Source organism: Schistocerca nitens, chromosome 10 (assembly GCF_023898315.1).
Source record: "Schistocerca nitens isolate TAMUIC-IGC-003100 chromosome 10, iqSchNite1.1, whole genome shotgun sequence".
Lineage (NCBI taxonomy): Eukaryota > Metazoa > Arthropoda > Insecta > Orthoptera > Acrididae > Schistocerca > Schistocerca nitens.
Genome location: NC_064623.1, coordinates 35,132,016 through 35,152,172, shown reverse-complemented (window position 1 = coordinate 35,152,172; position 20,157 = coordinate 35,132,016). Strand labels below are relative to the sequence as shown.

The 20,157-nt window shown below is 45.8% G+C and overlaps 1 protein-coding gene across 1 annotated transcript in view; it reads right to left on the bottom strand.

Annotated features, from left to right (window-relative positions):
* Positions 1 to 13,793, bottom strand: part of LOC126210629 (uncharacterized) — a 186,270-nt gene extending 172,477 nt beyond the window's left edge. Inside the window, exon 1 of the mRNA XM_049939931.1 lies at positions 13,619 to 13,793. Coding sequence (XP_049795888.1) covers positions 13,619 to 13,769 — 151 coding nt within the window. The 5' untranslated portion in view covers positions 13,770 to 13,793. The remainder of the gene's footprint in view (positions 1 to 13,618) is intronic.
* Positions 13,794 to 20,157: the final 6,364 nt, after the last annotated feature.

Here is a 20,157-nt window from a genome sequence, read left to right as displayed (position 1 = left end):
TGCCAGGAAATTTTATATCGGCGCACACTCCGCTGCAGAGTGAAAATCTCATTCTGGAAATATCCCCCAGGCTGTGGCTAAGCCATGTCTCCGCAGTATCCTTTCTTTCAGGAGTGCTGGTTCTGCAAGATTGGCAGGAGAGCTTCTGTAAAGTTTGGAAGGTAGGAGACGAGGTACTGCCAGACGTAAAGCTGTGAGGATCGCGCGTGAGTCGTGCTTCGGTAGCTCAGATGGTAGAGCACTTGCCCGCGAAAGGCAAAGGTCCGGAGTTCGAGTCTCGGTCGGGCACACAGTTTTAATCTGCCAGGAATTTTCATGAAGCAACTTCATTAATACAGGATTGGAAATAAGAGTAAGGGGGTAAGATCGACGCCAAAGAATTTATCTTTAACGTAGATTATTTATTGTATCTAAATATTTGGTTGCACATCCTAACTACACATAACTGGTGCCTGACTCGAAATATTTAAGTAAGAATTACGTGAGAATGAAACAGAGCATAATTTAACTACAGCAAGAAGAAACACAGCAGACGGGTGTGGGAGACAATTATACTATCATCTCCTCTGCATTAATACCATAAAAATATCTAAGTGAAATTTGCATTACGATTATACGCATGCTCTATTCTGGACAGAGGTTTAACCAATACATAAGGCTGTGCGATCATTATTTAACATACTAACGGGGTCTGCTGCTTGCAAACGGCCGAACTAGAGCACGTGGTGCATTCTGACTCAAATTGTTGTGCTGCTTTGTAGAAGGCGCACGAACGAAGAGATATTCAAGCAGAAATTGTAGCTCATTAAACAAGCAAACTGTTAAAACAAAGCCTATTGTGGTGTCGTGGTGAACCAGAAGGGTCATTGATTGCCAAACACGTGGCACAAAATCGGCACACACAGACAAAATCAATTTCCACTATATATATAAGACTAAAAATCATTTTAAAAAATAACTCACTTCACACGCCTCAGTTTAGCTAAAGTTCTTAAGTATTTCATCAGTTAAACATAATGAAGTCCTAACTCAACCTGATTCCTATCACTTGAAACCCCCCTTAAACAGCTACGATCCGTGCTCACCAAGCGTTCACCGTAGAGTGCCCCTTTCTCTTACCTAGCTCCTCGTGCAGCGGAAGCTAGCAGAGGGGTAGCCCTCCAACCTCACACACAAATACAGCTTTCGACACAGCCGTCGACTAAGAAGGGGAAACCTCTCTGTTCAGGAATTGGAGACCTAAGTCGGTCATCCTGTGCTCTACTTTGAACGAGAAACAACATCGTCTGCTCCCAGCAGACGATGACCAACTCAGCGATTCCCACAAAACAAAACCGAAACCCACATTAAAATACACATATAATAATCAATAGGCCTTATCTGAGTGCTCAGTCTTTCTGGAAGAGTTCATGAATTGAGCTAAAATCAGGTAGTAAAATGAATAGGATACACAGAATTCGACAAGCGTCTTATGAAACGACTTCACAGAGATGTTTCAATGTTTTCACTCATCTTCATGCATGTACACAATTCAGGCAGGATTTTATTAGCTAGTACTTTACAGAGAAGGCGATATGCATATACAGGGTGGTCCATTAACAGTGACAGGGCCAAATATCTCACGAAATAAGCGTCAAACGAAAAAACTACGAAGAACGAAACTTCTCTAGCTTGAAGGGGGAAACCAGACGGCGCTATGTTTGGCCCGCTAGATGGCGCTGCCATAGCTCAAACGGATATTAACTGCGTTTTTTAAAATTAGGAACCCCCATTTTTATTACATATTCGTGTAGTATGTAAAGAAATATGAATGTTTTAGTTGGACCACTTTTTTCGCTTTGTGATAGATGGCGCTGTAATACTCAGGAACACGTGGCTCACAATTTTAGACGAACAGTTGGTAACAGGTAGGTTCTTTAAATTACAATACAGAACGTAGGTACGTTTGAACATTTTATTTCACTTGCTCCAATGTGAAACATGTACCTTTTTGAACTTATCATTTCTGAGAACGCAAGCTATTACAGCGTGATTTCTTGTAAATACCACGTTAATGCAATAAATGCTCAAAATGATGTCCGTCAACCTCAATGCATTTGGCAATACGTGTAACGATATTCCTCTCAACAGCGAGTAGTTCGCCTTCCGTAATGTTCGCACATGCATTGACAATGCGCTGACGCATGTTGTCAAGCGTTGTCGGTGGATCACGATAGCAAATATCCTTCAACTTTCCCCACAGAAAGAAATCCGGGGACGTCAGATCCGGTGAACGTGCGGGCCATGGTATGGTGCTTTGACGACCAATCCACCTGTCACGAAATTTTGTATTCAATACCGCTTCAACTGCACGCGACCTATACGCCGGACATCCATCATGTTGGAAGTACATCGCCATTCTGTCATGCAGTGAAACATCTTGTAGTAACGTCGGTAGAACAGTACGTAGGAAATCAGCATACATTGCACCATTTAGTTTGCCATCGATAAAATGGAGGCCAATTATCCTTCCTCCCATAATGCCGCACCATACATTAACCCGCCAAGGTCGCTGATGTTCCACTTATCGCAGCCATAGTGAATTTTCCGGTTGCCCAATAGTGCAAATTATGCCGGTTTACGTTACCGCTGTTGCTGAATGACGCTTCGTCGCTAAATAGAACACGTGCAAAAAATCTGGCATCGTCCTGTAATTTTTCTTGTGCCCAGTGCCAGAACTGTACAAGATGTTAAATGTCGTCGCCATGCAATTCTTGGTGCATAGAAATATGGTACGGGTGCAATCGATGTTGATGTAGCATTCTCAACACCGACGTTTTTGAGATTCCCGATTTTCGCGCAATTTCTCTTCTACTGATGTGTGGATTGGCCGCGACAGCAGCTAAAACACCTGCTTGGGCATCATTTGTAGCAGGTCGTGGCTGACGTTTCACATGTTGCTGAACACTTCCTGTTTCCTTAAATAACGTAACTATCCGGCGAACGGTCGGGACACTTGGATGATGTCGTCCAGGATACCGAGCAGCATACATAGCACACGCCCGTCGGGCATTTTGATCACAGTAGCCATACATCAACACGATATCGACCTTTTCCGCAATTGGTAAACGGTCCATTTTAACACGGGTAATGTATCACGAAGCAAATACCGTCCGCACTGGCGGAATGTTACGTGATACCACATACTTATGGGTTTGTGACTATTACAGTGCCATCAATCACAAAACGAAGAAGTGCTCCAACTAAAACATTCATATGTAATAAAAATTAATATGTAATAAATTCATATGTAATAAAAAATAGTGGTTACTATTAAAAAAAAACGCAGTTGGTATCCTTTTGACCTATGGCAGCGCGGGCCAACCATAGCGCCATCTGGTTTTTCCCTTCAAGCTAGACGAGTTTCGTTCTTTGTAGCTTTTTCGTTTGATGCTTACTTCGTGAGATATTTGGCCCGGTCACTACCAATGGACCACCCCGTCTACAGATTTAATCAGTATCCCCTTGCACAAGCTATAAAAGGCAAATGTGTTGGTGGAGCTGTCATTTGTACCCACGTGAGAAGCTTTCCGACGTGATTATGCGCTCATGACGGGGATTAACAGACTTTGAACGTAGAATGTTAGTTTGGGCTCCAAGTGTGGGACATCCCGTTTCGGATATCGCTGGGGAATTCAGTATTTAGAGATCAACAGTGACCGTGTGCTGAGAATACCAGATATCAACCACTACCTTTCACCACAGAGAACGTAGTGGCCCAATGTCTTCACCTAACGACCGAGAGCAGTGCCCTTTGCGTACAGTCGTCAAGGCTAACAGACAAGCAACGCTATTGTTTAAGGCTTTCGTGGCCACTTGTTGACGAACTGCCTATTGGCTTCTGTCTCGGGTTCTTCGGCCGACGTTCATCTGATGATTATACTGACGTATTGTCATCACGAGTGGCTGTCATTGTCAAAGCTTCACCCTCCAATGCTGGTGGTGAACTGGAGCTCCATTTCACCAACGGCAATGGAGGGTGAAGATCTGACAATGCCAGCCACTCGTGCTGGCGAAACATCAGTAGCCGGCCGCGGTGGCCGTGCGGTTCTGGCGCTGCAGTCCGAAACCGCGGGACTGCTACGGTCGCAGGTTCGAATCCTACCTCGGGCATGGGTGTGTGTGATGTCCTTAGGTTAGTTAGGTTTAAGTAGTTCTAAGTTCTAGGGGACTTATGACCTAAGATGTTGAGTCCCATAGTGCTCAGAGGGATTTGAACCATTTTTGAAACGTCAGTAAACGTCGGCCGAAGAACCCGAGACAGAAGCCAATAGGCAGTTTTTCAAGCATCACTATGTCAAATAACCGCAGAAATCAATGTGGGACATACGACGAACGTATCCGTTAGGACCATGTGGCGAAATCTGGCGTTAATGGGCTGTGGCAGCAAACCGCCGACGCGAGTGTCTTTGCTGACACCACAACATCGCCTGCAACCCCTGTCCTGGCCTCGTGACTACATCGGTTGGACCCTAAGCGATTGGAAAACCGTGGCCTCCTCAAATGAGTCCCGATTTCAGTTGGTAAGACCTGATGGCACGCTTCGAGTGTAACGCGGCCATACACAGAAGTCTCTGGTAATCCATGAAGGAAAGTGGGACTGCAGGCAGAACAAAGTACTTGAATAATGATAACAAAACCAGCGGCTGTATTTAAATCCACCGTCATTTATTATTTTTTAACAAATGCCACCAGTTTCGACACCAAATGGTGTCATCTTCAGGGCCCAAACGTAACCAGCCATCCACAACCGCTTCCATAAGCACTGAACAGAATCGTATGTAGCGGGCCAAAATTAACAGAATTCCGTACCTTCCATGGCAATAATATCGTCTGTCCAGGCTGGACTTATTGCCACGGTAGGTACGGAACAGTTACAGTCCTATAGGAAGAACATCCGCAACTGAGCATTATACCAGAGGTTGAAAATACGGCTTCAGTTGCGCTCATAGATAGCACCCCGCGCCTAGTACACATCGTCCACCGCGGCGCTCACAGCCAGTTACGATACCTGAGGATGGGATTATGAGAGCCCGAAACCGGCAGTCATAATAAAAGAAATTTACAACTGAAGCGGTATTTGCAACCTATGGAGATCAGTTAATTCTGGCCCGCTGATAAGATTCTGTTCGTTGGAGCGCCGGCCGCTGTGGCCTAGCGGTTCTTGGAGCTTCAGGCTGGAACCGCGTGGCTACTACGGTCGCAGGTTCGAATCCTGCCTCAGGCATGGATGTGTGTGACGTCCTTAGCTTAGTTAGGTTTAAGTACACTACTGGCCATTAAAATTGCTACACCACGAAGATGACGTGCTACAGACGCGAAATTTAACTGACACGAAGAAGATGCTGTGATATGCAAATGATCAGCTTTTCAGAGCATTCACACAAGGTTGGCGCCGGTGGCGACACATACAATGTGCTGACATGACGAAAGTTTCCAACCGATTTCTCATACAAAAACACCAGTTGACCGGCGTTGCCTGGTGAAACGTTGTAGTGATGCCTCTTGTAATGAGGAGAAATGCGTACCATCACTTTGATAAAGATCGGATTGCAGCCTATCGCGATTGCGGTTTATCGTATCGCGACATTGCTGCTCGCGTTCGTCGAGATCCAATGACTGTTAGCAGAATATGGAATCGGTGGGCTCAGGAGGGTAATACGGAACGCCGTGCTGGATCCCAACGGGCATCTTATCCGCATGGCTGTAACGGATGGTGCAGCCACATCCCTGAGTCAACAGACGGGGCCGTTCGCAAGGAAACAACCATCTGCACGAACAGTTCGACGACGTTTGCAGAAGCATGGACTATCAGCTCGGAGACCATGGCTGCAGTTACCCTTGACGCTGCATCACAGACAGGAGCGCCTGCGATGGTGTACTCGACGACAAACCTGGGTGCACGAATAGCAAAACGTCATTTTTTCGGATGAATCCAGGTTCTGTTTACAGCATCATGATGGTCGCATCCGTGTTTGGTGACATCGCGGTGAACGCACATTGGAAGCGTGTATTCGTCATCGCCATACTGGCGTATCATCCGGCGTGAGGGTATGGGGTGCCAATGGTTACACATCTCGGTCACCTCTTGTTCGCACTGACGGCACTTTGAACTGTGGACGTTACATTTCAGATGTGTTACGTCCCGTGGCTCTACCCTACATTCAATCCCTGCGAAACCCTACATTTCAGTTAGATAATGCACCACCGCATGTTGCAGGTCCTGTACGGGCCTTTCTGGATACAGAAAATGTTCGACTGCTGCCCTGGGCAGCACATTCTCCAGATCTCTCACCAATTGAAAACGTCTGGTCAATGGTGACCGAGCAACTGGCTCGTCACAATACGCCAGTCACTACTCTTGATGAACTGTGGTATCGCGTTGAAGCTGGATGGGCAGCTGTACCTGTACACGCCATCCAAGCTCTGTTTGGCTCAATGCCCAGGCGTACCAAGGCCGTTATTACGGCCAGATGTGGTTCTTCTGGGTACTGATATCTCAGGACCTATGCACCCAAACGGCGTGCAAATGTAAGCACATATCAGTTCTAGTATAATACATTTGTCCAATGAATACACGGTTATCATCTGCATTTCTTCTTGGTGTTGAAATTTTATTGTCCAGTGGTGTAGTTCTAAGTAGTAGGGGACCTGATGACCTCAAATGTTAAGTCCCATAGTGCTTAAAGCCATTTGAACCATTTTTGTTCATTGTTCATGAAAACGGTTGTGCATGGCAGTTTACGTTTGGGGCCTGAAGATGACTTTTGGATCTAAATACAGCCCCCAGTTTTGTTATCAATATTATTCAAGCACTGCAGTTGTCAACAAGGTACTGTGCAAGCTAGTGGGTCGCTCCATAATGGTGTGAGCTGTGTTTGTATGGAGTGATTGGCTCCTTTGAGCCAACTGAACCTGTCATTGATTGGAAATGGTTACGTTAGTGTATTTGGAGACCACTGCCAGCCATTCATGAACTCCATGTTTAGAAACAACGGAGTCATGTCAGGGGGCCACAGCTGATTGCGACTGGTTTGTAGAATATCCCGGACAGATCAACAGAATGATTTGGCCAGCCAGATCGTCCGACATGGATCCCACTGAACATTTATCAGACAGACGCCAGAGGTCAGCTCGTGCACAAAATCCTTGCACCGGCAACACCTTCGCAATTGTGGACGGCTATGGAAGCACCATGGTTCAATAATTCCGACACCATACTAGGTGGTATAATATGGCTTTTATCACCTCAGTGTGTCTACGTCAGCAGTAGTCACTGAGACGGCAGTTAGTGTACGTCAACATGGCTTGAGGTGTCCTACGTCCTTCGCCACAGTAGTAATTAGCGTATCAGTTGACGGTCAGTACGAGAACCTTAGTGGCGGCTTCCATTGGTCCGGAAGCAGAGAGAGATGCACCGACAGTGGTCGTGCATGACGACAACACTACACAGGAGTTTCAGCAGATCGATTTTTCAGACGAGTCCCTGTTCTGATAGGAGCATCGTGATGCTCATGTGTGGAGACTCCGAAGAGTATTGACGTGACTAGCTTACATTCGTCGCTCTCCTCGTACATGCCCACAACCTGGGGTTACTGACTGCGTTGTGTCAGTTGGTACACAACACATAATCGGAACTGCTACGAGGGGCGTTCAATAAATAATGCGACACATTTTTTTTCTTTTAACCCTTTCGGGACGGAGCGCGTTTCCTCAAAGCGGAGCAATTCGGCGGCGCTGTACGGGTTCCATACCCCTTGGTTTCTTTCATCGCATATGTTTGACTTACGGGTGTAATTTTTTTCTCTTTTTTTTTGTAAATGAAGCTTAAAACACGCTGTCTTCCGGCATACTATTTTCATTATTCCATATAACGCAATTTTTGGCTTGGCGGTGGTGTTAAAACAGAAAAAATGAAAATTTTGATTTTTTGTTACTTTTTTTTAGATGCGAGGTGAAGCATTAAATTATACCTATTGAAATTAGTTGTATCTTAGTCTTTAAAGTTTTAGCTTTGAAACGACATACGTCCGTGGGAAGAAAAATAAAAAGTCCATTTTGAGCGAAGAAAAATTTAATTTACGTCAATAAACAACAAAATTTCATAAAATTTGCTTAAAACTAACTTTACAACATTTGCATATCGAGTTTTCGATAGGCAACCATATTTTACAAGTCCTCTCGGTACTTTGCTACTTTGTGATGCCTGTTGAAGCACTCTGGCAGATGAAGAGAAGGCTTGGACGGACAAGTTTCGCAGAAAAAAAAAGGGAACCGTTTTCGCCCTCCTGGCTTGGAGCGATCACTGCAAACGACACAGTCACACAGTTTTCCGGTGTCTATTCTTGCGATAGCTCGGTACAGGCCGTCTATCCTGTGTGGGTCACCGTGCTCAGAGCGTGGCCTCTTCCTCGAGCCCTGACCTCGCCCACAAGCTCCTTGACGAGACTCTTCCGAAACTGCAAATGACTCTTTGGTGTCTCTCTTCTTTTCTTTGCTACGATGACATGCAGTAAGTGAGCGCTGACGATCGCCAACTGTCATTAGCCATAACGATTACCCTTTTGTCGGGATGCGCCCCGTCCCGTGTCGATACTCAAAGTCAGTCCCTAGATACAGCACTGGGTGTGTGACGTGACAATCGGTCCACGTATGCGGGCCTCGCGTCCCATAGCGACTGTCACGTCCCGAAAGGGTTAAAAGTAGGTCGAATCTATTCAGGATTCCAATACACTATATCATTCTCCACTATTTTTCAACGTAATCTCAGTTCAATGCGACGACCACATACCACTGTAGTGGGAAGGCCTGTATGATCGCTTGGTACCACTCTAATGGTCGTAACCAAAGTCTCGCTGCATCAGTAACCTCCCAATTATAAACGTACTGTATGCCGCGAAGTGCGTCCTTCATTCAACCAAACAGATGGAACTTGGAATGTGCAGACGCGCCGAGGAACCCAGCGAGTGCACACCTTTTGAGAAACGCAACTGGCCAGCACTACCAGAGAGACATCGAGTTCAGCTGTGGCACGATACCACCTTACTGGGTGGGCCCCTAAGTCCATGTGGTACCAATCTACTGGTGGACGTTGGAGCCAACGTCTTGTCGTATCAGTATCCCCCCCCCCCCCCCCCCATCATCCGTGTACTCCTTCCTGCTCACTGCATCCTTCATTGGGCCAGACAGATGGAAGTCGGTAGTAGCGAGATCCGGCCTGTGGGGTGGATAAGGGAAAAGAGTCCAGTGAGTTTTTATAAGCTCCTCTCGGGTGTGCAGCCTTGTGTGAGACCTTGCACTGTTGTGGAGATAGAGAAGTTCGTTTGCATTTCAATTTACTGAGGGTAGCGCATCACACTTCAGAGTTGATCGTTACACTATATGAAGTAACGGGCAAGACGTGGCGCCATGAAAATATTCAAAGTTCCGAGTTGGCGTGGCCACAGGGGCCGGTCGGCAAGCCGGAGCTCCTCAGCAACTGCGTGGTGCCGGACGTCAGCCGGAGCAAGAGGGGCAGCCCCAGTGCGAGATCCAGGCCAACCGTGTGGCTGGGAATTCCGTGTTGACGCTGCGTCGATGAAGGAGATTTGTAGGCCGGGAATGCCAAAGATGGCGGGCTTCGTGAAACCATAATGGCAGACATTTCACAGTTCATGTAGAAATGAATAATAGCTGGAGGAATCATGATACCTTAAAAAGATACATATACATTACCATTATTTGCACGACGATTCTGGTGGTTTAATTAGATTTTCAATATCTTTATTAGGTTAAAGTTTAGTATCTCATTGTTAATTATATAAGTAACACCCAGCAGCGAATTTCCAAAACCTAAACGGGTCATCCGATTTTGACGATCGACGTGTCTTTAGAAAGCTATTAGTGTAAACCTAAATTGGTATGAATTACAGGCATGTATCTTTAATAGTAGATCAGTTATTGGAGGTCATTATTGATGGTATCAGGCTATAAGTACTCCACAGCTACACGAAAAAAGCGGTAGCACCATGTTTATAAATGTAGTTATTCGTCTACATCTTGGTCTACATCCGTTATGTGCTACACATGAAGAAATTGGTCAAATATTTACTGTGTTTTAGGAAGCTCTGAGTCATTAGGCTACTGGCCTACTTTTGTTTCTATTCCTTCGATATATGTTTATTTAATTTGTTTACGTATTAAATATGTGTGTTAAAGTGTGTTTATGGTCCAGCCGTAGGAATATTTATTTAATTTCAAGTCATTTAAATGTAAATCCAGTATTTCGTATGTGTTTCAATATGTCTGTGAGTGTGCGTTGACTTGGAGACATGGCGGGAGCGCTCTAGCCAATCACAGCGCTCGTTACTACAGTAGGCGACTACCGAAGCCAATGGAGAGACTGGATGGAAGTGGGGGAGGAGCATCAGGTGGCACAGGACACAGGGGAGTGCTGGACGGGAAGGCGCGACGGGCAGTCGCAGGAAATGCTTGGAGAGTGTTGAGCAGTTTGTGCGTGGTCGCGACTTGCGCAATTGTGCGACTTCCATGGCTTCTGCAGTGAAGACGTAGTATGCATTTAGAAGTGAATATCTCACGAGGTGCCGGCCGGAATGGCCGTGCGGTTCTAGGCGCTACAGTCTGGCACCTAGCGACCGCTACGGTCGCAGGTTCGAATCCTGCCTCGGGCATGGATGTGTGTGATGTCCTTAGGTTAGTTAGGTTTAATTAGTTCTAAGTTCTAGGCGACTGATGACCTCAGAAGTTAAGTCGCATAGTGCTCAGAGCCATTTGAACCATCTCACGAGGTTATGCTGTTGTTCACAACTACACTCCTGGAAATGGAAAAAAGAACACATTGACACCGGTGTGTCAGGCCCACCATACTTGCTCCGGACACTGCGAGAGGGCTGTACAAGCAATGATCACACGCACGGCACAGCGGACACACCAGGAACCGCGGTGTTGGCCGTCGAATGGCGCTAGCTGCGCAGCATTTGTGCACCGCCGCCGTCAGTGTCAGCCAGTTTGCCGTGGCATACGGAGCTCCATCGCAGTCTTTAACACTGGTAGCATGCCGCGACAGCGTGGACGTGAACCGTATGTGCAGTTGACGGATAGTGGGCATGCGGGAGGCCGGGTGGACGTACCGCCGAATTGCTCAACACGTGGGGCGTGAGGTCTCGACAGTACATCGATGTTGTCGCCAGTGGTCGGCGGAAGGTGCACGTGCCCGTCGACCTGAGACCGGACCGCAGCGACGCACGGATGCACGCCAAGACCGTAGGATCCTACGCAGTGCCGTAGGGGACCGCACCGCCACTTCCCAGCAAATTAGGGACACTGTTGCTCCTGGGGTATCGGCGAGGACCATTCGCAACCGTCTCCATGAAGCTGGGCTACGGCCCCGCACACCGTTAGACCGTCTTCCGCTCACGCCCCAACATCGTGCAGCCCGCCTCCAGAGGTGTCGCGACAGGCGTGAATGGAGGGACGAATGGAGACGTGTCGTCTTCAGCGATGAGAGTCGCTTCTGCCTTGGTGCCAATGATGGTCGTATGCGTGTTTGGCGCCGTGCAGGTGAGCGCCACAATCAGGACTGCATACGACCGAGGCACACAGGGCCAACACCCGGCATCATGGTGTGGGGAGCGATCTCCTACACTGGCCGTACACCACTGGTGATCGTCGAGGGGACACTGAATAGTGCACGGTACATCCAAACCGTCATCGAACCCATCGTTCTACCATTCCTAGACCGGCAAGGGAACTTGCTGTTCCAACAGGACAATGCACGTCCGCATGTATCCCGTGCCACCCAACGTGCTCTAGAAGGTGTAAGTCAACTACCCTGGCCAGCAAGATCTCCGGATCTGTCCCCCATTGAGCATGTTTGGGACTGGATGAAGCGTCGTCTCACGCGGTCTGCACGTTCAGCACGAACGCTGGTCCAACTGAGGCGCCAGGTGGAAATGGCATGGCAAGCCGTTCCACAGGACTACATCCAGCATCTCTACGATCGTCTCCATGGGAGAATAGCAGCCTGCATTGCTGCGAAAGGTGGATATACACTGTACCAGTGCCGACATTGTGCATGCTCTGTTGCCTGTGTCTATGTGCCTGTGGTTCTGTCAGTGTGATCATGTGATGTATCTGACCCCAGGAATGTGTCAATAAAGTTTCCCCTTCCTGGGACAATGAATTCACGATGTTCTTATTTCAATTTCCAGGAGTGTAATTACGTGAAGTAGGAATCTATTGTCTCCTTGTTATTCAACTTATATTTTATTTGGTTCCTGAACCATCGATAACCAATAAGTGTTTTGCAGTAATAAGCGGCATTCTTAAAGGTACTTCTGCTTTCGTACTCATCATTTAAAGTCGTTAAAAATAGTATCTGCAGATTTTATTTAACTGCAAGCTTTCATTTATAAATTTCTATGTTACATTCAAAATTCACAATTGCCGAGTGATAGGAACCTTCGACCATTCGATTCGTGTGTATATTGATATTGTATACTGTAGATTCAGCATTATTTGGCTTGTAATGCGGCAACTACGACTGTAGTGCGGGAGAATACGTTGAGAATGTGGGTTCCGCGGCAGGCGTGCCAGAGATAAAGCCCTGCAGTCGCGCTATACTCTGAGTCCTCGGTGGCTCAGCAGTCTGGCTTTAGCTGTCGCAGCGGTCGCACGCTCCTCAAGTTTGCTCAGTGATTGTTCAGTGTTTTCGTGTTTCGTGATCGTTTATTGACGTTTTGCACGTGAATTAAGCGTTATCAATTGAGGATTTGGTCTTCGTTCGTGTCGTCTTTCTACGTAGTGCCGTTGGGATTTCGGCGTTGTCCGAGATTTCTTCGCTGCAGAACAACATGGCAAACTCCGTGAGAAAAAACACCTGATGTCAGCACGTTGTAGGTGTCGCCACCGGCGCCAATCTTGTGTGAATGCTCTGTAAAGCTTATCATTTGCATATCACAGCATCTTCTTCCTGTCGGTTAAATTTCGCGTCTGTAACACGTCATCTTCGTGGTGTAGCAATTTTAATGTCCAGTAGTGTAGCATCTCAAGCTAGTATATTATGTATAGGACTATGAGGTCTAAGTTATGGTACCAAAGGGTCTTTAGCAAAATCAAAGTAATAGCTTATACATACTGGGAAAATAAGAGTGCATTCTTAGGATGTAAGTACGCGGTGACCAAAAGAGAGTAAGGTGGTCGATGTTACCATAAAGTGAATTACGTTGGACGAAACAATGGTGGAAACCATCGAAAAAGTCTTATGCATCCTACCCATCACATTCCACAACCTCTGTCTAACACGCACTCTCACACATTTCGAAAACGTCTTGGGCTCAATGAAGAGATGTAGACTGATTATTTTCAGCCTTCCAAACCACACTTCGTACCATATGGTCACACGCGAAAGGCTGGACAAAGTCGATTGATGTGTAGTGAGTGTCACAGTCATTTGCTGTCAGACTGTGAATGTTTTATCCTGTTTTATAACGATATATGCAAGCAAAGCCTAGTCTGAGTACTTCAAAACTGGACGGTGATTAAAGTAGTGTGAATCAGTGCTATACGAAAAAGTACTCACTGAATTCTCTACAGTAGGCGCTATATACCCAGTCTGCACCGTAGCCCTCGAAGTTGGAGGTGTAGATCTCATTGCAGACACAGTCGAGCACCGTAGTGCCGTTCGCCGCCAGCAAAACCAGCAACGGAGCAGCTACCCCCACTGGATGCATTGTCAGTCGTTGTTGAGACCGAGAGGGAATCACACGCAGTGATTATCGCAGGCACCGCGGGCCCACTATAAGGATTCTCGTAGCGGAAGTCTTTCCGCAGGATGGGAAAACCACAGGAAGAACGACGACTTCCGTGCTTATTCTTTTTTCCTGTCACAGCACCAACCTGCAAGCACACAGTCGTTTCAGAAAGATATTCCTTCGTTTTACGCGTACATCTGCCACACGTTTTTAGGACGACAGAGAAAGCCACTAAGGGATAGACGGGTGATACCCAGAAGTGAAGGTTTAGTTTCCGACGTAAGAATTGCGAGGCTTGACCTTCTTTAACTGAGAGAGGTTGTAGGTAACTCCGCTCATTGTAACAATAAATTTGTTCATCCCTGTGATTGACGCTATGCCTGTTATCTTATACAGGGAGACAATATTATTAGAATACGTGCAGTAAAATCGTCATTACGGTTTGTGTTAGGATGTTCAAACTGCTGGCCACGCGGCACTCTGGGAAATAGTATGCGCTGGCATAGTTTGGTTTAGCGACGAAGCCCACCTTCATTTTTGAGGTTTCGTCAACAAGCAAAATTGGCGCATTTGGGGGACTGAGAATCCGCATTTCGCGACCGAGAAGTCTCTTCACCCTCAACGGGTGACTGTCTGGTGTGCAATATCCAATCACGGAATAATCGGTGCGATATTTACCTTGATGGCACGGTAACTACCGAACGGTACACGAAGGTTGTGGAAAATGGTTTCATCCCCATTTTCCAAAGTCATCCTGATTTTGACAATATGTGCTTTATGAAAGGCGGAAACGATCGCCATAGAAGCAGGAGAGTGTTTGATGCCCTGGAGGAGCACTCTGAGGACCGCATTCGTGTTCTGGGGCACCCAGAGGCCACTGGCATGGGTCTCGATTGGCCGCCATATCTGGATCTGAAGACATGCGACTAATCTTTGTGAGGCAATATTAAAGACAGTGTGTACAGCAATAACCCCAAAACCAGTGCTGAGCTGAAAACAGGCATTAAGGAGGTCATCGACAGCGTCGATGTTCCGACACTTCACCGGCTAGTGTAGAATTTCGCTGTTCGTCTGCGTCACATAATCGCCAATGATGGCACGCATATCGAACATGTCACAGCCTACATCCGAAAAGGGGTAGTGACGTTTACATGTTGAATAAAGTGTATGCACGCCGTAGTTAGTTACTAATTTAGGTTCTTTTTTCACATAGTTCAATAATTGTCACTCTATATCTTACATATATTATAAAAATGAAAGTTTTTGTGCGTTGTAGTATGTCTGTTACCCCTTCACGCTGAAACGGCTGCAAGTGTATAGATAAAATTTGCAATGAGGGTTGCTTGTACCTTGAATTAAAACAGGCTATCTTAGATATTTCTAAAAACCAAAGGGTTTCGGGTGCGGGAGAAAAGAAGTGTACCTAATGACGCGGAAGTAGCCATACTTCATTCATCCAGCATCTGTGAATGAGAGCACTAGTGACTTTTTGCAGACTTTACACGTGATTTCAGACCATTACGAAACTTTTCCTCGCTGACATCCCCCACAAAAAGATGAAAGATGTTCGTCACTTACTTAATTTTCGTTGTTCATTCAGTAAAACTGCCGCCTAAACCATAACACTTTATTTTATTACTTCTTCACTACTATCTGTGTTCGCGGCACATTTTGAATGCAATATTCACATATATCACAGATTTTTTTTTTTTCATCAGTCTTCTCACTGATTTGATGCGACCCAACAGGAACTCCTCTCCCGTGCTAACCTCTTCATCTCACAAGGGGAGGCCACGACGTTTGGAACGCGGATTTACTTCAAACTTCTCACACTCGTAGTACTCCATTAGGACAACAAAATGTGTAAGCGGTAGCGCGTACTTCTCAAGCGTTACTGAGAAAATCGCAAGCTAATTTCGGTCGTCATGTATATACCTGTGCGTGGCCATTTTTACCATGAAGCGGTGGCAGGCGAGTGGGTAGCGTTCACTTTACTGATCCCTGCTATATCTAGACTGAAACTTTGTGTTTCCCTTTTCAGATTTTCTGTCTTCCCTGCCACGTTCAAGCTTCATCAGTTAGAGACTTTTTCTACATCTACATGGTTACTCTGCAATTCACACTTAAGTGCCTGTCAGAGGGTTCATCGAACCATTTTCATACTACTACTCTATCATTCCACTCTCGAATGGCGCATGGGAAAAAGGAAGACCTAAATCTTTCCATTCGAGCTCTGATTTCTCTTATTTTATTATGATGATCATTTCTCCCTACGTAGAAGGGTGTCAACAAAATATTTTTTGTATTCAGAAGAGAAATTTGGTGATTGAAATTTCGTAAATAGATCACACTGCAAAGGAGACCTCCTTTGTTTCAGTGACTACTACCCCAGCTCCCGTATCATATCAGTGACACTCTCACCCGTATTGCTCGATAACACGAAACGAGCTACCCTTCTTTGCACACAACTGTTCAGGCACGTACTTACATCCACCTACTTCGTCTTCAACGGCCAATGCTTTGAGCAAACCGACGGTGTGTCTCTCACCAGTGGTAGCGAACTTATTTATGGAGAGTTTCTAAGAGGAGACACCTCAAGCGGACGAACGGGAACCCGTGTGTTTTTACCGATACGTAGACGACACGTTTGTCATCTGGCCCCACGGACCTGATCATCTACTGACGATTTTATCATCATCATCATCATCATCATCATCATCATTTAAGACTGATTATGCCTTTCAGCGTTCAGTCTGGAGCATAGCCCCCCTTATACAGTTCCTCCATGATCCCCTATTCAGTGCTAACATTGGTGCCTCTTCTGATGTTAAACCTATTACTCCAAAATCATTCTTAACCGAATCCAGGTACCTTCTCCTTGGTCTGCCCCGACTCCTCCTACCCTCTGCTGCTGAATCCATGAGTCTCTTGGGTAACCTTGCTTCTCCCATGCGTGTAACATGACCCCACCATCTAAGCCTGTTCGCCCTGACTGCTACATCTATAGAGTACATTCCCAGCTTTTCTTTGATTTCCTCATTGTGGACACCCTCCTGCCATTGTTCCCATGTACTAGTACCTGCAATCATCCTAGCTACTTTCATATCCGTAACCTCAACCTTGTTGATAAGGTAACCTGAATCCACCCAGCTTTCGCTCCCGTACAGCAAAGTTGGTCGAAAGATTGAACGGTGCACAGATAACTTAGTCTTGGTACTGACTGCCTTCTTGCAGAAGAGAGTAGATCGTAGCTGAGCGCTCACTGCATTAGCTTTGCTACACCTCGCTTCCAGTTCTTTCACTATGTTGCCATCCTGTGAGAATATGCATCCTAAGTACTTGAAACCGTCCACCTGTTCTAACTTTGTTCCTCCTATTTGGCACTCAATCCGTTTATATTTCTTTCCCACTGACATTACTTTCGTTTTGGAGATGCTAATCTTCATACCATAGTCCTTACATTTCTGATCTAGCTCTGAAATATTACTTTGCAAAAACTTTCAAGTAAGACATCCACCTGTGCGAGACTGCTTATTTTGTGTTCACATATCTTTATCTCACCCAGCCAGTCTATTGTTTTCAACATATGATCCATAAATAATATGAACAACAGTGGAGACAGGTTGCAGCCTTGTCTTACCCCTGAAACTACTCTGAACCATGAACTCAATTTACCGTCAACTCTAACTGCTGCCTGACTATCCATGTAAAGACCTTTAATTGCTTGCAAAAGTTTGTCTCCTATTCCATAATCTTGTAGAACCGACAATAACTTCCTCCTAGGAACCCGGTCATATGCCTTTTCTAGATCTATAAAGCATAGATACAATTCCCTGTTCCACTCATAACACTTCTCCATTATTTGCCGTAAGCTAAAGATCTGGTCCTGACAACCTCTAAGAGGCCTAAACCCACACTGATTTTCATCCAATTGGTCCTCAACTAATATTCGCACTTTCCTTTCAACAATACCTGAGAAGATTTTACCCACAACGCTGATTAAAGAGATACCTCTGTAGTTGTTACAATCTTTTCTGTTTCCATGTTTAAAGATTGGTGTGATTACTGCTTTTGTCCAGTCTGATGGAACCTGTCCCGACTCCCAGGCAATTTCAATTATCCTGTGTAGCCATTTAAGACCTGACTTTCCACTGTATTTGATGAGTTCCGACTTAATTTCATCCACCCCAGCCGCTTTATTGCACTGCAATCTATTGACCATTTTTTCCACTTCCTCAAATGCGATCCTATTTCCATTATCATTCCTATCCCATTCTACCTCGAAATCTGAAACGTTACTGATCGCATTTTCACCTACATTGAGCAACTCTTCAAAATATTCCCTCCATCTGCCCAAGGCATCCACAGGATTCACCAGCAGTTTTCCTGACCTGTCCAAAATACTTGTCATTTCCTTCTTACCTCCCTTTCGAAGACTGCTAATTACACTCCAGAATGGTTTTCCAGCAGCTTGACCCATAGTCTCCAACCTGTTTCCAAAGTCTTCCCACGATTTCTTCTTGGATGCTGCAATTATCTGTTTGGCTTTGTTTCTTTCTTCAACATAACTTTCTCTGTCTACCTGAGTTCTAGTATGTAGCCATTTTTGATACACCTTCTTTTTCCTTTTACAGGCTGCCTTGACTGTATCATTCCACCAAGCTGTTTGCTTCATCCTACTTTTACACACTACTGTTCCAAGACATTCTTTAGACACTTCTAGTACTGTGTCCCTGTACCTTGTCCATTCCTTTTCCAATGACTGTAGTTGACTACATTCAACTAACTGGTACCTTTCTGAGATCGCTGTTATGTACTTGTGCCTGATTTCCTTATCCTGAAGTTTCTCCACTCTTATCCTCCTACATATGGCCCTGACCTCCTGCACTTTCGGCCTCACAATCCCAATTTCACTGCAGATTAAATAATGATCAGTGTCATCAAAGATTCCCCTGAATACACGTGTGTCCCTCACAGCCTTCCTGAATTCCTGATCTGTTATTATATAGTCAATGACAGATCTGGTTCCCCTGCCTTCCCAAGTATACCGGTGAATGTTCTTATGTTTAAAAAAGGAGTTTGTGATTACTAAGCCCATACTGGCACAGAAATCCAAGAGTTGTTTCCCGTTCCTGTTGGCCTCCATATCCTCTCCAAATTTACCCATAACCTTTTCATACCCTTCTGTTCGATTTCCAATCCTGGCATTAAAATCACCCATGAGCAGAAGACTGTCCTTGTCCTTTACTCTAACAACTACATCCCTGAGTGCCTCATAAAAACTATCCATCTTATCTTGATCTGTCCCTTCACAATGCGAATATACTGACACAATACTAATTTTCTTGCTAGACACTGTCAAATCTATCCACATCAGTCGTTCGTTTACATACCTTATTGCAACTACGCTGGGTTCCATTTCTTTCCTGATGTAAAGACCTACCTACACCCCATTGTGCTATTCCTGCTTTGACTCCTGACAGGTAGACCTTGTATTCACCCACTTCCTCTTCTTTCTCACCCCTTACCCGAATGTCACTAACAGCTAAAACGTCCAGCCCCATCTTACTTGCAGCCTCTGCCAGCTCTACCTTCTTCCCAGAGTAGTCCCCATTGATATTAATAGCTCCCCATCTCATTACCATTTGTTTGCCAAGTCGTATCTTAGGAGTCCCTGGTTTGTCAGTTAGAGGTGGGACTCCGTCACCTCCAAAGGTCCGAGGCATTTTGCTCTGATTGTTGCCAGCATCATATTTAAAGTACCAGGGAAGCAGGTTGCTAGCCTTACTTGCCCCGAGTCCCATTGGGTTTTACCCCTAACGGCTGAGGGACTAACCGGTGTATTTTGTAGTCTTTGCCGTATGAGCACAAATGTGACGACGACTCAGAATATGTCCGAGATGCCCAGCCTTATTCCAAAGTAACTGGTATCCCGACTGTCGGGACCACTTACTTGGCCACTCATACGTTGCCCGTGGTTCATGAACTAGGACATGACTGCAGGAACCCACACCACTGACGTTTTTAGGGCATCTAAATTCCGTCCACGACAACATACGGTTCACCATGGAGATCGAGAAGAAAGGGAAATCGCCCTTTCTTGATGTACTTGTAGATCGGAGATCAAATGACACACTGGGTCATAGCGTGTACCGCAAGCCTACACATACGGACCTATACCTACACGCCTCGAGTTGCCACCATCCTGCACAACTCAACGGGATGCTCAACAAACTGGTTCATAGGGCATACTCGATATCGGACGAACAAAGTCTGCACAAAGAACTCAAACACCTAGAAAATGAGTTTCACAAGCACGGATACAGCAAACGACAGATTCAGACAGGAGACACCTCAAGCGGACGAA